At 34.9% G+C, this 17,722-nt stretch overlaps 1 protein-coding gene across 1 annotated transcript in view; it reads left to right on the top strand.

The window, feature by feature from the left end:
• The first annotated feature begins 14,475 nt into the window (after nt 1-14,475).
• LOC135142709 (uncharacterized) overlaps nt 14,476-17,722 on the top strand; it is a 56,332-nt gene continuing 53,085 nt past the window's right edge. The window contains exons 1-2 of the mRNA XM_064074460.1: nt 14,476-14,499; nt 16,554-17,115. Coding sequence (XP_063930530.1) covers nt 16,696-17,115 — 420 coding nt within the window. The 5' untranslated portion in view covers nt 14,476-14,499; nt 16,554-16,695. The remainder of the gene's footprint in view (nt 14,500-16,553; nt 17,116-17,722) is intronic.

Here is a 17,722-nt window from a genome sequence, read left to right as displayed (position 1 = left end):
GTAGGCGATAAGTTGAGAAATCTTGGGTAATATCTTATACTCCTTGCATTCATGCTAGAGTCCTCACAATATTTCTAAGAAATCGCATACAAATTTTCCACGACTAATTGTTGACCATGAATCTTCAAACTTTAATTTTTTTAAACAACCGCAATGCGTAAACTCGAAAAGAGCGACGGATTCTTAAACTACACGCAAATGAGGATTTCTTGGTGCACTATTCAAGTGAGAATTATTTGAGAAAACGTTGAATTGACATGATCTGTTTTAGGGAGGGGATGAGTTAATAAATCTTGGTTAAATTCTTATAATCCTTACATTCATGCTAGAATCCCAACAAAATTTCTAAGAAATCGTTTACAAATTTTCCACGATTAATTGTTGACCTTGAATCTTCTAACGTTAATTTTTTTAAAATAACCTCAAAGCGTAAACTCGAAAAGAGCGACGGATTGTTAAACTGCACGCAAATGAGGATTTGTTGGTGCACTATTCAAGTGAGAATTATTTGACAAAACGTTGAATTGGCATGATCTGTTTTTGGGAGGGGATGAGTTGAAACATCTTGGTTAAATTCTTATACTTCTAGCATTCACGCTAGAATCCTTACAAAATTTCTAAGAAATCGCTTACAAATTTTCCACGATTAATTGTTGACCTTGAATCGTCTAACTTTAATTTTTTTAAAATAACCGCAAATCGTAAACTCAAAAATAGTTTATTCTTAAACTACACGCAAATGAGGAGTTCGTGGTACACATTTCAAGTGAGAATTATTTGAGAAAACGTTGAATTGACATGATCTGTTTTTGGGAGGGGATGAGTTGATAAATTTTGGTTAAATTCTTATAATCCTTGCATTCATGCTAGATTCCTTACAAAATTTCTAAGCAATTGCTTACAAATTTTCCACGATTAATTGTTGACCTTGAGTCTTCAAATTTTAATTTTTTTAAAACAACCGCAAAGCGTAAACTCGAAAAGAGCGACGGATTCATAAACTACACGCAAATGAGGATTTCGTGGTGCACATTTCACGTGACAATTGTTTGAGAAAACGTTGAATTGACATGATCTCTTTTTGGGAGGGGATGAGTTGAAACATCTTGGTTAAATTCTTATACGTCTAGCATTCATGCTAGAGTCCTTACAAAATTTCTAAGAAATCGCTTATAAATTTTCCACGTTTAATTGTTGACCTTGAATCTTCTAACTTTAATTTTTTTAAAACAACCGCAGTGCGTAAACTCGAAAAGAGCGACGGATTCATAAACTACACGCAAATGAGGATTTCGTGGTGCACATTTCACGTGACAATTGTTTGAGAAAACGTTGAATTGACATGATCTCTTTTTGGGAGGGGATGAGTTGAAACATCTTGGTTAAATTCTTATACGTCTAGCATTCATGCTAGAGTCCTTACAAGATTTCTAAGAAATCGCTTATAAATTTTCCACGTTTAATTGTTGACCTTGAATCTTCCAACTTTAATTTTTTTAAAACAGCCGCAATCCTTAAACTCGAAAAGAGCGACGGATTCTTAAACTACACGCAATTGAGGATTACTTGGTGCACTATTCAAGTGAGAATTATTTGAGAAAACGTTGAATTGACATGATCTGTTTTAGGGAGGGGATGAGTTGATAAATCTTGGTTAAATTCTTATAATCCTAGATTCCTTACAAAATTTCTAAGCAATCGCTTACAAATTTTCCACGATTAATTGTTGACCTTGAGTCTTCTAACTTTAATTTTTTTAAAACAACCGCAATGCGTAAACTCGAAAAGAGCGACGGATTCATAAACTACACGCAAATGAGGATTTCGTGGTGCACATTTCACGTGACAATTATTTGAGAAAACGTTGAATTGACATGATCTCTTGTTGGGAGGGGATGAGTTGAAACATCTTGGTTAAATTCTTATACGTCTAGCATTCATGCTAGAGTCCTTACAAAATTTCTAAGAAATCGCTTATAAATTTTCCACGTTTAATTGTTGACCTTGAATCTTCTAACTTAAATTTTTTTAAAACAACCGCAGTGCGTAAACTCGAAAAGAGCGATGGTTACTTAAATTTCACGCAAATGAGGATTTCGTGGTGCACTATTCAAGTGAGAATTATTTGAGAAAACGTTGAATTGACATGATCTGTTTTAGGGAGGGGATGAGTTGATAAATCTTGGTTAAATTCTTATAATCCTTGCATTCATGCGAGAATCCTAACAAAATTTCTAAGAAATGGCTTACAAATTTTCCACAATTAATTGTTGACCTTGAATTCGTCTAACTATAATTTTTTATAATAACCGCAAATCGTAAACTCAAAAAGAGTTTATTCTTAAACTACGCGCAAATGAGGAGTTCGTGGTGCACATTTCAAGTGAGAATTATTTGACAAAACGTTGAATTGACATGATCTGTTTTTGGGAGGGGATGAGTTGATAAAACTTGGTTAAATTTTTATGATCCTTGCATTTATGCTAGAGTTTTTACAAAATTTCTAAGAAATCGCTTAAGAATTTTCCACGATTAAGTGTTGACCTTGAATCTTCCAACTTTAATTTTTTTAAAACAGCCGCAATCTTTAAACTCGAAAAGAGCGACGGATTCTTAAACTACACGCAATTGAGGATTACTTGGTGCACTATTCAAGTGAGAATTATTTGAGAAAACGTTGAATTGACATGATCTGTTTTAGGGAGGGGATGAGTTGATAAATCTTGGTTAAATTCTTATAATCCTAGATTCCTTACAAAATTTCTAAGCAATCGCTTATAAATTTTCCACGTTTAATTGTTGACCTTGAATCTTCTAACTTAAATTTTTTTAAAACAACCGCAGTGCGTAAACTCGAAAAGAGCGATGGTTACTTAAATATCACGCAAATGAGGATTTCGTGGTGCACTATTCAAGTGAGAATTATTTGAGAAAACGTTGAATTGACATGATCTGTTTTAGGGAGGGGATCAGTTGATAAATCTTGGTTAAATTCTTATAATCCTTGCATTCATGCGAGAATCCTAACAAAATTTCTAAGAAATCGCTTACAAATTTTCCACAATTAATTGTTGACCTTGAATCTTATAACTTTAAGTTTTTTAAAACAACCGCCATGCGTCAACTCGAAAAGAGCGACGGATTCTTAAACTACACACAAAGGAGCATTTGAGCATTTCGTGGTGCACATTTCAAGTGAGAATTATTTAAGAAAACGTTGAATTGACATGATCTGTTTTTGAGAGGGGATGAGTTTATAAATCTTGGTTAAATTCTTATAATCCTTGCATTCATGCTAGAGTCCTTACAATATTTCTAAGAAATGGCTTACAAATTTTCTACGATTAATTTTTGACCTTGAATCTTGTAACTTTAATTTTTTTAAAACAACCGCAATGCGTCAACTCGAAAAAAGCGACGGATTCTTAGACTACACACAAAGGAGCATTTGAGCGTTTCGTGGTGCACATTTCAAGTGAGAAATATTTGAGAAAACGTTGAATTGACATGATCTGTTTTTGGGAGGCGATAAGTTGAGAAATCTTGGGTAATTTCTGATACTCCTTGCATTCATGCTAGTGTCTAGAGTCCTCACAATATTTCTAAGAAATCGCATACAAATTTTTAACGATTAATTGTTGACCTTGAATCTTCAAACTTTAATTTTTTTAAACAACTGCAATGCGTAAACTCGAAAAGAGCGACGGATTCTTAAACTACACGCAAATGAGGATTTCTTGGTGCACTATTCAAGTGAGAATTATTTGAGAAAACGTTGAATTGTCATGATCTGTTTTAGGGAGGGGATGAGTTCATAAATCTTGGTTAAATTTTTATAATCCTTGCATTCATGCTAGAATCCTAACAAAATTTCTAAGAAATCGCTTACAAATTTTCCACGATTAATTGTTGACCTTAGTCTTCTATCTTTAATTTTTTCAAAACAACCGCAATGCGTAAACTCGAAAAGAGCGACGGATTCATAAACTACAGGCAAATGAGGATTTCGTGGTGCACATTTCACGTGACAATTATTTGAGAAAATGTTGAATTGACATGATCTGTTTTTGGGAGGGGATGAGTTAAAAAATCTTGGTTAAATTCTTATACTCCTCACATTTCAAAGGAGAATTATTTGAGAAAACGTTGAATTGAGATGATTTGTTTTTGGGAGGGGATGAGTTGAAACATCTTGGTTAAATTCTTATACGTCTAGCATTCATGCTAGAGTCCTTACAAAATTTCTAAGAAATCGCCTACAAATTTTCCACGATTAATTGTTGACCTTGAATCTTCTAACTTTATTTTTTTTAAACTAATCCCAATGCGTAAACTCGAAAAGAGCGACAGATTGTTAAACTGCACGCAAATGAGGATTTCTTGGTGCACTGTTCAAGTGAGAATTATTTGAGAACAAGTTGAATTGACATGATCTGTTTTTGGGAGGGGATGAGTTGATAAATCTTGGTTAAATTCTTATAATCCCTGCATTCATGCTAGAATCCTTACAAAATTTCTAAGAAATCGCTTACAAATTTTCCACGATTAATTGTTGACCTTGAATCCTCCAACTTTAATTTTTTGAAATAACCGCAATGCTGAAACTCGAAAAGAGCGACGGATTCTTAAACTACACGCAAATGAGGATTTCTTGGTGCACTATTCAAGTGAAAATTATTTGAGAAAACGTTGAATGATATGATGTGTTTTAGGGAGGGGATGAGTTGATAAATCTTGGTTAAATTCTTATAATCCCTGCATTCATGCTAGAGTCCTTACAAAATATCTAAGAAATCGGTTACAAATTATCCACGATTAATTGTTGACCTTGAATCTTTTAACTTTAATTTTTTTAAAACAAGCGCAATGCGAAAACTCGAAAAGGGCGACGGATTCTTAAGCTGCACGGAAATGAGGATTTCGTGGGGCACATTTCAAGTGAGAGTTATTTGAGAAAACGTTGAATTGATATGGTCAGTTTTTGGGAAGGGATGAGTTGATAAATCTTGGTCAAATTCTTATAATCCTTGCATTCATGCTAGTCCTTACAAATTTTCCAAGAAATCGGTTACAAATTTTCCACGGTTAATTGTTGACCTTGAATCTTCCAACTTTAATTTATTTAAAACAACCACAATGCGTAAACTCGAAAAGAGCGACGGATTCTTAAACCACACGCAAATGAGGATTTCGTGGTGCACATTTCAAGTGAGAATTATTTGAGAAAACTTTGAATTAAAATGTGATGTTTTTGGGAGGGGATGAGTTGATAAATCTTGGTTAAATTCTTATAATCCTTGAGTTCAAACTAGACTCCCTACAAAATTTCTAAGAAATCGGTTACAAATTTTCCACGATTAATTGTTGACCTTGAATCTTCTAACTTTAATTTTTTTAAAACAACCGCCATTCGTAAAATCTAAAGGAGCGATTGATTTATTAAGCTACATACAAAGGAGCATTTCCTGGTGCCCATTTCAAGTGTGATTTATTTGCCAAACTTTAAGTTTACATGACCAATTTTTTGGAGAGGACGTGGTGCACATTTCAAGTGAAATTTAATTGAGGAAACGTTGACTTGACATGATCTATTTTTTTGGAGGGGATGAGTGGATAAATATTGGTTAATTTCCTATAATCCCTGCGTTCATGCTAGTGTCCTTACAAAATATCTAAGAAATCGGTTACAAACTTTCTACGATGGATGAGGAAACGATGAGTAGACATGACCTGCTTTTTGTAGAGAATTGTATAATCACTGCAATCATGCTAGTGTCCGTACAAAATTTTTAAGAAATCAGTTATATTCTTTGGGCGATGTATTGTTGACCTAAATTTTTAGAGTCGAAAAGAACGATAGATTAATTAACCACATGCAAAGGTGCATTCGTCGGCAAAATGTTTTAGCTAGGGCTCACTCGGCATCGTTTCGGCGCACCAGGCGTAGACGTCTGAAGATTTCAGACAAACACGTAAACGCAATTGTCGATACGTGAAAATTCATTTGCCTGGGCCTAATCAGGTTTAGTTGAATTCACTAAAAGCCCCAACAAAATCTCATGCCAGCTGTTTATTAAAAAGAAATATGTGAAAGGAATTTCATGTATTGTTAAAAATAACCATAATGTATTTGATATAATAACAAAAATGACGTAAGAGTAAAATATAAAAAAAGTAAAAGAAGAAAAATTGATCACACTTTGGTAAATGTTTTTCACAAATTCTAAGATCGTTAAAGCGACGTATTGTTGCTGTAAAAATGCAAGTTACAATGTTCGACCAGAGAACATAGTTCGACCGTCAAAGTGTAATTCCAATTCAATATCCCTTGGCGCCATCTAGAGAGAAATCATGTCTCAAATGCGTGGTTTGCAATTTTAAACCTTACGTGTTACGAGATTTTAGCACGTCGACGTTGTGAGAGCAAATTTTCGACGTCCTATGACTCTTTTAGGGGGCGATCTTACAACGATTTAGCGACGTTCGAGCGACGCGCTATACCGCTCGTTAATGGCCAAATGACGCTCTAAAGACATATTCATCATTATAATAATAATAATAATAATAATAATAAAAAAAAAAAAAAAAAAAAGTGACCTTTGGTTGTTCGTAAATTTCTTAACAAGGCGGAATCTTTGGATAAAACTCGATTCAATACCTTTATTTGACTCAAAAGGACTCATAATAGTGCAAGGTACTGTATTTACTATTAAAACCACCTATTTAACTCGATATTTGCACTGAATTTCCTTTTTTCATAATCAACTGTCAACGCTGACATTTTCAACTAAAAAATGAGTCTAAACCAAATTGTTTCGCCTACAACGGAGAATGTTCAACTCGAAATCCGACGAACACCTATTACTGCAGTCTCCGAAGAGGTCGATGGAGCAAGTGGCATCACTTCGGGAAACACTACCACAAGGACAATTAACAACGTATTAGTCTCTAATGTTTCTCAGACAAATCAGCCTCAGACCATTAGAAGACGAGAAGAACCGAAAAAGCGTAAAAAATGGTCTCTAGACATGAATTTACATATTATGCGCTTATATTATAAAATTACAAACAATGAAACTGATGTAAGTAATTATCGTACAGCTCTACACGAAGCCTTCAGCCGTGAGTACCCAAATTTTCCAGTTACCATTCAAAATTTAGCAGATCAACGTAGAGCTATAGTTAAAAATAACTACATACCTCAACTTACTCTAGAACAATTAAAAAATGAACTTTCTAAAACCATTAATCCACTTCCTGAAGATATCAACAACACAGTACCAAATACATTACTGACTGACACATCTGTCACCAATTTGTCAAAAACAACATCTCAAAATAAGATCCCAATTATACCACAAAATAGTAATAGTAGTATATTAAATACACCAGAGACACGAACTGACAGATTTACTAAAGATTTATTAAACAAAACACCTCAAAATAAGATCACAACCGTAACACAAATTACCAACACATTAACTGACAAATCACTTAACAATTCATCAAGAACAATCCAAAACCAAATTAACATCACAGATAATCTACAAAACACGTACTACAACACAGAAGACACATTAATCAAAACTGTAAACAAAAATTTTAAATTTCACATTAATTTCCAAAATGAAATTGAAGACCAATTTAAATTAACTTTCGAAACATGTTCTAAATTAAAACCAAATGATAGACAATCACTTCCCCGCCAGTGTTATTCTAAAAAGTTTCTGGCAATTGTAGAAATAATGAACTCCTTCATTTTACCAAAATATCTCACAAACTCGATCTCTTTTGAAAAACTTCATACAATTATCTACTGTGCAGCTTTAACTTGTATTCAAATTAACACATGTAAAGATAACATAATAAATACAAACAACAATCGCATACCCTCCACCCCTCATTGGGAAACACGGTTAAATTATAAAATTAATAACATTAGAAAACAACTGGGTCAAATAACACAGTACCTTAGAGGAGTTAAAACACCACACATCATGACATGTATGCATTCGATACTGACCAACAATAATTTTCATCAAACTGATTACGATGAGTACAACACAACACTATCCGAAATTAAAGATACACTATTACAAAAGCTTTCCTTATATAGCAAAAGACTTAAAAGATACAAACAATCACATCTCAGAAAAATTCATAACACTAAATTTTTAAACAACGAAAAACTATTCTATCAACATTTAACTAATTCAAGCAAAACTCAATTATCCGGTGAACTACCAAGTTCACAAGATGTAACAACATTTTGGTCAAAACTTTGGTCTCAAGAATTTGAATTTAACCAATCTGCCAAATGGATTCCTCATATATATAATAAACTATCCACAGTTACACCAATGAATGATCATCAGATAACACTTGCCGAATTAATAAATACCATCAATAAGACACACAACTGGAAATCACCAGGACCAGACAAAATCCATAATTTTTGGATAAAAAAATTAAATTGTGTACATATTCATTTACTACATCACTTAAATCAGTTCCTTCTTGACCCATCATCTTTTCCAACATTCTTATGTCATGGTGTAACATACTTAAAACCTAAAGATAACGACACAAAAAATCCATCAAAATACAGACCTATCACATGTTTACCGACAATCTATAAAATATTAACCTCATGCATTACACAAAAAATATATCAACACTGTTTTAACTCTGACATCATTAATGAAGAACAGAAAGGATGTATTAAAGGATCCTTTGGCTGCAAAGAGCAATTAATCATAGACTCCATCATCTGTGAACAAGCTAGAAAAGAAAACCGAAACATATATACTGCTTTTATTGATTATAAGAAAGCTTACGATTCTGTCCCTCATTCCTGGCTATGCAAAATTCTGGAATTATACAAGATTGATACTAAAATCTGCACTTTTCTCAAATGTTCCATGGAATTTTGGAAGACCACCCTCCAAATAACCTTAAATGAACAAACAATTCAGTCAGACCCAATAATGATCCGAAGAGGAATTTTTCAAGGCGATTCTTTTAGCCCGTTATGGTTCTGCTTAGCAATAAATCCCCTCTCCGATATCCTGAACAGCTGCAATTATGGGTTCAATATAAGAATTAACAAACAAAGAGAAAACAGAATAAGTCACTTGCTGTATATGGATGACATAAAAATATATGCAAGTACACAAAATCAGTTAACAAACCTATTAAATCTGACTGAACAATTTTCCGGTGATATTGGTATGTCCTTTGGTATTGAGAAATGTAAGACCCAAGCAATCAGAAAAGGCGTGTTTCACCAAGTACCACATATAACACAGAATAAGGAAACAATTGAAGCCCAAGAACGAAACGATACATACAAATATCTGGGTTTCTGTCAATCCTCCCACATCAATCATACCAAAACGAAAACACAGTTGAAAGATCAATACGTAGCGAGATTAAAATTAATATTGAAGACACAGTTAAATGGAAAAAATTTAATGAAAGCAGTAAATACATTCTGCGTTCCACTGCTAACATATTCTTTTGGAGTCATTAAATGGTCCAAAACTGATCTTGAAAATTTAAACATCGCAACAAGGAAAATCTTCACACAGTATAGAAGGCATCACCCAAAATCGTCGATTGAAAGATTCTCATTACCAAGACAGAATGGAGGAAGGGGTTTCCAGAACTTAGAAAACTTATATCAGAGACAAATCTCAGATTTGAAGAAGTATTTCTTGAAACGAGCGGAAAGAAATGAAATGTTTCGCACCATCACAAGAGCAGATTTGAACCACACACCCTTAAATCTGTCGAACACCGAAGAAATCCATACCCCCCACACAATAGATAAAATAATAAGTGGGCTAAAACAAAAACAACTACATGGAAAATTCTACAAAGACTTAGAAGAAAATCATGTCAATAAGAAGATGTCATTGATTTGGTTAAAAAAATCAAGTTTGTATGCCGAAACAGAAGGATTTGTGTTTGCTATTCAAGACCAAGTAATCAATACCAAGAATTATAGAAAATACATCATCAAAGATCCGAACATAAAAAACGACTGCTGTCGCCTATGCAAAGCAAAACCTGAAACGATCCAGCACATAATCTCTTCTTGCAGCATCCTAGCACAAACTGATTACAAAGCTAGACACGACAACGCAGCCAAAATCATTCACAAAGAATTAGCAACACTTATGAACTTAATCGAAGATACGACACCCTATTACACTTACATTCCATCTCCGTTCCTTGAAAATAACAAATACAAATTATACTGGGATCGTACAATACTTACAGACTTAAACATTACAGCTAACAGACCAGACATCATACTTATCAAAAAACACACGAACGAAGCCATTCTCATTGACATTGCTATTCCTAACACAAACAACATTATTCAAACATACGACACCAAGATTTCAAAATATCTACAATTATCGATAGAAATGAAATCCATGTTGAATCTTAAAAAAATTTCAATTCTACCCCTAGTTATCTCTAATGTAGGTGTAGTTCCAAATAGCTTAGTTGAGAATTTAAAGTCTTTGCATTTGAATGATTCAATAATTGTCAAAATTCAAAAAGCTGTTTTGTTAGGAACATGTCATATTGTTCGTAAGTTTCTTGAACAATCTGATCATGTCAGTCAGATTAGATTAGCACCAGTAGGTCAGAGTAGTGTAGGTCACTTTTCATGTGATGCGCGGATAAATGGTCGGTAGTTACGCTGGACTTTTGGGGATGGGGTGAGATTAGAGAATAATAGCAGACTAATTTGTATGCTGTAATTCTAGAATCTCGAAAGTTGTTCTGTTAATCTAATCAATGCATATCATTACTTGGTCTTAGTACCCGTAATGATAGAAGTCTTGCCTGAATGCCGGTCATTTCCGGGTCAGTGGTGGGTCTTAATAATAATAATCAATGCATATCATTACTTGGTCTTAGTACCCGTAATGATAGAAGTCTTGCCTGAATGCCGGTCATTTCCGGGTCAGTGGTGGGTCCTAATAATAATGTCTTTATTGCCCAACAGTGTAAAATACACCAATTACAGGTACAACTTAAAAGAACAATTGTATGTAAAAAAAAAAGAACTAAATAAAAAGAAAAATAAACTACGAAACGATAGATTAGTGGCTAAACTAATACTAAATTAATACAAAAATTAATGAATACTACTAAATATTACCTACTTTTTCAAAAAAAAAAATCTTTCAACACATTTTTTAAACGTTGAATATTTCAAATGAAATATGTCAACATCATTACAAACTTCATTATATAAAGATGACATCAGGTATAGCGGCGATCTAACAATCATATTTGTCCTGGGGATATTGTAGGTGAAAGTTGAATGATGCCTGGCATATATTCGTGGGACTAAAAAGTTCAGTTTTTCAAGCATTTGAGATATATCCAATTGGGAGTGAAGTAATTTATATAATAGAAGTAGAACATTAGTTTGACGCTTTACTAAAACAGGGATAAACTTAAATTCATCTAGGAGAAGATCGTGGTTATATCCTCTTGGGGGATAAACTTTATGAGATTTTAAGAATAAGTATTTTAGGAATTTACGTTGGATGTTTTCAATTATGACATTGTAGGTTTGATATATAGAATACCACAAAATGGAAGCATATTCAAGCTTGCTCAAAATAAGTGTTCTGTATAAGGCGACGAGGCAGTCAATATTATAGAAAGATTTACTATTACGTATAATAAAACCCAGCGTCCGATTACAGGATGAAATAATATTAAAATAATGTTGATCAAATCGAAAAGCCTTATCAAAGTATATACCTAAGTCTTTAACAGTGTTATATCGCGGGAGTATGCTTTGATCTATTTCATAATCATAAGTAATAATGTTGTTTTTTCGAGTAAATGAAATAATTTTGCATTTAGGAAGGCTCAATTTAAATTTATTGCTGATGCACCACTTATAGAGCCTGGTTAAGTTTTTTTGAAGAAAGATAGCATCTGCTAATGAGTTAATATTATGAAATATTTTCGCGTCATCTGCAAATAACAAAATTGAACAGTGTATGCTGGAAGGTAGATCATTTATGTATAAATTAAAGAGAAGTGGCCCTAATATAGATCCTTGAGGAACTCCTGAGCTAGCAATAAAAGAATAAGATACAAAGTTGTTATACTGCACAAATTGAGTACGGAGAGTAAGATAGGATCGAAAAAGGTTTAATAATTTACAAGTGAAACCAAAATTTACAAGTTTTTTAAGAAGAATATTGTGGTCAATACGATCAAATGCCTTTGTAAAATCCGTATAGATGACATCGACTTGTGATTGATTTTCCAAACTTTCAGATACAAATTGTGAGAACATTATGAGGTTAGTTGTTGTTGATCTATAATTTAAAAAACCATGCTGATACTTTGATATATAATTTTTCACTTCGGGGTAGATATGGGAATATAGGATTAATTCAAAAATTTTAGCAAAATTAGAAAGCAGGGAGATTGGTCTATAATTTTCAATTTTAGATGCATCACCGGACTTCAAGACAGGACAGATCTTAGATTCTTTCCATTTATTAGGAAAAACTCCTGTTTCAAGGGATTTATTAAAAATTAGTAGGAGTGGCTTAGCAATTTGAAACTTACAGTCCTTAATTATGAAACTTGGAATCTGATCTGAACCTGATGTCATACCTGGTTTCAATCTTGTGATGGCTTTTATTATATCATCTTCCGTGATCTTAAATATATTTACAACACATGAGGTAGAATTTACAGTATCAGCTAAATAATATTCATCAAGCGGATCAGATTCAGTATAGGTGGATCTAAAGAAATCACTAAAGGCATTTACTATTTCCATAGGATTTTCAAACTTGTTTATACCAAATGACATTTGGCCTGGAATTCTAGTTTTACCTTTTTTAGCATTAATGTAACCCCAGAATTGCTTAGGATCATGATGTATGTTAATTTGAATGTTGTTAATATACAATTTATAAGCAGTATTTATTTGCTTCTTTAAAAGGGACCTAATTTCTTTAAATTTCAGTAAATAAGAATGTAGACCTGAAGCTCTGTATTTCTTAAGGTATCGGAATTTAAATTTAATATTATTTATTATTTCCCTATTGAACCATGGCGGGTAATGCCGCTTTTTTGACCGAAAGACAGGTACATGTTTACGGAATAAATTGAACAGGATATTATAAAAACAATCAACCATCAGATCTACAGAAGAAAGAGTTGATAATAATGACCAATCAGTTAATAGGATATCATTGTAAAGAGAGATGAAGTCAGCTTTACGAAAGTTAAAGGCACTTATATTATGGTTATCATTACCATGGCGTGGAAAATGAATCGGTTTATCAACTGAGAAGGTGCAAACTAAAGATAGTGCTGGGTGATACTTGTCTTCTATTACCATTGGATTATCAAAGTGGCTAACTTCCCATTGAATATTCGAAAATGCTAAATCTAACAATTTATTATTAGAATTGAAAATATTATTTATTTGATTTAAATTTAAAAAATGTGCAAATGTCTGTAGACGAAGAATTGTTTTATTAGGGATGATGTCATTAAAATTTGGAATATTGAAGTCACCTATTAGAATTATGTTATTAAGACTCACTAACTCTTCCTCAAAGAAATCACAAACAGCATTTAAACCGTCAAAAGACGGAGTACAAGGAAAATATATTACAAAAACCTAGAGAGATTGAAAACCAAGTTTTAATTTACATCCAACAAGATCTATAGATGGATTATTAGTTTGAATTAGTTAAATTAAGTCAGGTCAGGTTGGGTTTGTCAGGATAAATTTGTCTGGTCAAGTTAGTTCTGTTTGGTCAATTCAGGTCTATCTTTTTAAATTGAGTCTGTCTCTGAAATCATATCTATCTGGTCAAGTCAGGTTTTTCCGATCAGGTCAGGTCAATTTGATCACGTCAAATGTGTCTGGTCAAATCAGGTCTAACCGGTTCATAGACGAAAAAGCTAGAATTTTTCGTAATTTAATTTGATTAAATCTTGAAATTGTTCTTTTTCAGTATCAATGTTCGATTAGAACATGTTTTATTTGTTCAGTTTTAACGCGATCAAGCTACAGCTAACTGAAATACAGAATAAGTATATTTAGCAGTACTGATGACATATTTTTCAGTTTTAGTCCGGTCAACGTAAAAACCAAACTGATAAAACTGCTAGTTCCACTTGTTTTTTCCAAGCAAATTATGTATCAGGAACAATGAAAAAACCACTTAGTTACAGCAGTTTTCCGTGTAATTGTGGTATTAGTTCGGCGTTATCAGAAACTCCGTATAATTAGTGACTGTAAGCGGCTAAAAATGTGTACAAAGTATAAGGTGTGCGATACCAGAGAGTTCACGACTGGAAAGCAAAATTAAAGTGCAATCAAAGTTAATAATGGAGAAAACAAAATCTTGTTTTATGCAAACGAGTTGATTTGCTGCAGTGAAATATTAGGTTACTTTTACCTACAACAGTATTTTTTTCAAGGTGGGAATTGATTAAGCTTGATTAACACTACTCTCGGCAGTCGTACCCACGAAATGCTAATTCTAGTTATTCACAGGTGATATAAGATGGTCATATTCGAGTTAACGATACAGAACGAGCCGTCTTTTAGTTTGAATAATTGTATTCGCATAATGAGGAAATGTAGTTTTTCTTCTAATAATAGTAATAAACAGTCGTAACTTTGAAAAGCATTAGATTGAATAGTCGGTCTTGTTGCGGAACATTTCCGTGTGGTGCCTTTCTTACCACGATTTTTCGTACGTATTTAGTAGCCTCAAGATAATAATCATAATAATAGTTCGTTTTTTCAAGTATATCGACTTAACACGTAATTTTCCAACGGCGAATTGTAACCGTCGTGAAAATCCGGATTAATCAACCCCCTCCCCCCGAAACAAAGCGCCCCCAAACTCACTCCAGCGATTCCCGACTTTTCCGGCGAATCGTCCTGGGAGCGAGAATCGATTATCGCGCTTATGTATGGGACATAATTGAAAAAATTACTCGGAAGGAAATAGGAGAAAGTGTTCCAGTTTGAGCGAAAATTGCCACTCGGATAAAATGAAATTATCAAGGGAAAGATGGCGATGGATTTACGGCGCCGATCGAAAGGAAATAAAAACGTAATCGTCCAGTTTGGCAGGGGCGGCTCGGGCGGGGGACGCGACGCCGAGAAGTCGATTTAATTCCGGAATGATTTGTCATTGTGACGAGAGTTTAATAATTAATTTCGGCAGTTTCCCCCCAAATCGGCAACATAGTTGATGTCGGACGGGAATCTGCGCCACTGATCGATTGAACTGTTTCCTGGAATGCCGCCGCTTTCTGGGGCGGCTGGAGTTATCAGTTCGGGGAAGAGCTCGTGTGGGTCTTGAAACGATCACCGGAATTCGGCTGACCATAAATGCGATGACGTCTCGTAAAAAATCACTCGTTAACATTCTTCTAACGTTTTCAATGCAAAAATTACTACTGAGATGGAAACACGGTTAAAGAATTCTGTCCACTTATATCATAACTGCGCTGCGCGCTTCCAGATATGTGTGCATACTTGCAAGAATTTCACTCCGACCGTTATTTTTCTATTCTCGAGTATTTCATAATTGAATAAAGAGCACGAAAGCACTCCGCCACACATTCACACGGATTTTTTCGACAAATACCACCCAGCATGTAACGCTAATTAAAACACGAGTGTAATTAACTCACAATTACGCTACTACCTTGTCAATCACACCGACAAGCAATTACTCCAAACGCACACAAAAATCCAAAGCCACAATTTGCACTTTTTAGCGTTTCAGCGTAACGAGCTCATGATAATAACAATGATTGATTATTATTGCCGACTTTAAATAAGCCTTATTAAGTCAATCATTAAACGAAAGGCATAAAATATGTCTTCGGAGGTAGGATGTGGCGCGGTGTTCTTATTAAATCGTTTAATTCGTTTGATAAATGAGCGGCCGTTTGTGAAGCCGTGGATTCTTATGGGAATAAAAATGCGCTTCATTTATAAAACGGCGAAAAATTTGTTGATGCAAGTCGACGTAACCACATTTCGGGGATTCTCGGAAGCGAGAGATTGGGTTTAATTGGCGCGACGTTGTAGTGTTATATTCCGGGGAAATATTTTCAAAACATAATTACCGGCTAATGTTGCGTAATGACGGTAGTGAGTCTAGTTTGGGATAAGTGGATAATGGTCCAGGGCCGTGATTCGATTGTCGAGCTCTCGGACCCTGCGAAGGAGCAAAACCGACGTTACGTGGCGATATTTTAAATTCGCAACTATAATTTTAGACCTCAAAAATGTCAAAATAGGCGCTTCAATCCATGAACCCCAGCTTATCAGAACAGGTTCTGGAGGCAGTGGACAATCCGGTACGGCTTCCCGGATCCCGGAAGACCATATAATAAGATCATTTTGTAACTAGTGGCAAAGATTCGAAAGAAGCGGTACATAAACAATTACTTAATTTAAGCAAGTAAGTTTTCTGTTCGATTTCGCTGACTGTTGTTTTTGTTCGCAGGTCTCCCTTGCACGCCCGGACGCCCCCAAATCAAAATCTACAGTATTACCTAGTATTAGCCAGTTCCTACTCGCAGGAGCCCCATCCGACTCGACCCAGCGTCTTTCTTTTCCGATTTGATTAACTCATTTGCCTTAAAACGATGTTCGTCCAAACCGAATTTAACAAATCAAATAACAATAACGAGCTAAGTAGATCGCACGACGTAGAATCCGACTACGAAGGTCTCTTCCGCGACCTGGACCTGATCTCGCGGTTTTGCATGCCGATCTGTTCGCGCGACAACGAAATCCGGGAAGTGGCCCTGGACGTGATATCGAAGACGGTCGAGGGGTGGCTGGACGGCGTCGGCAGCCCCAAGCACTATCGGATGGGTCATAGGTTGCAGAACGCGTCCAACGGGTGCGCGTGTTCGGATCTAGTGGGGAATACCGTTAATGACGTCCCGAAGGAGTATTTGGACCTGGTGTCGCTACATTTACCTATCATTTTAAGGTTATCAATTAGTTGTCCTTTCATCAACGTCAGGGAGAAATGTCAACATATCCTGGAAATCGTGCAGGTAAGAGGGGGAGAGGGTTCTAACCAGTCCAAGCTGCTTTGACTATGGATTTATTTTCCACTTTTGTCGCAAATTACTGTTACAGGTGTCGGCAACATTAAGCCGCGATTTATTTATCCTAATCGCTGCACTATTCTGAACCGGTGCACTCACCGGTTGCACTTAATCCCACTTTAAATCGCCCCAAATGCAAATATATCGTCCGTTTAACTCGGATCCAATTTAACTGCATCAAATAACGATCAATTTCGGATTTTCGCGGCGACCAACAGCCATTAATTCCCATCCTACCGCCCAGAATCTCCTCGGATGAAGATAACTCCCGTCAAAGCAAACAAAGAAAAGCGAAATAACAGGCTTTCAGCGAGTGCTTTTTATAATTTCCACTTGGCGTGGACATTTTGTTAAAGGTTAAAGTGGCTTATTGCAAGGTGGGTCGTTAAAAAATAGAGCGGTCCCCAACAAGCCGTTTTAAAATTTTAATCAATCATGCTGTGTCTCGAGATAATAGAATGATTTTTTGCGCCCTCGCGACTAAATTAAATGAGCAATCAGTCGGATAAGGGGGATTAATTAAATCTGGACCGTGAAGTCGGGCTTCGTGTCT

Source organism: Zophobas morio, unplaced genomic scaffold (assembly GCF_036711695.1).
Source record: "Zophobas morio isolate AGI-343-1 ecotype UQ-CSIRO unplaced genomic scaffold, CSIRO_AGI_Zmor_V1 ptg000050l, whole genome shotgun sequence".
NCBI classification, from domain to species: domain Eukaryota; kingdom Metazoa; phylum Arthropoda; class Insecta; order Coleoptera; family Tenebrionidae; genus Zophobas; species Zophobas morio.
The sequence above is the reverse complement of the archived record's forward strand: the minus strand, read 5'-3'. Positions and strand labels throughout refer to the sequence as shown.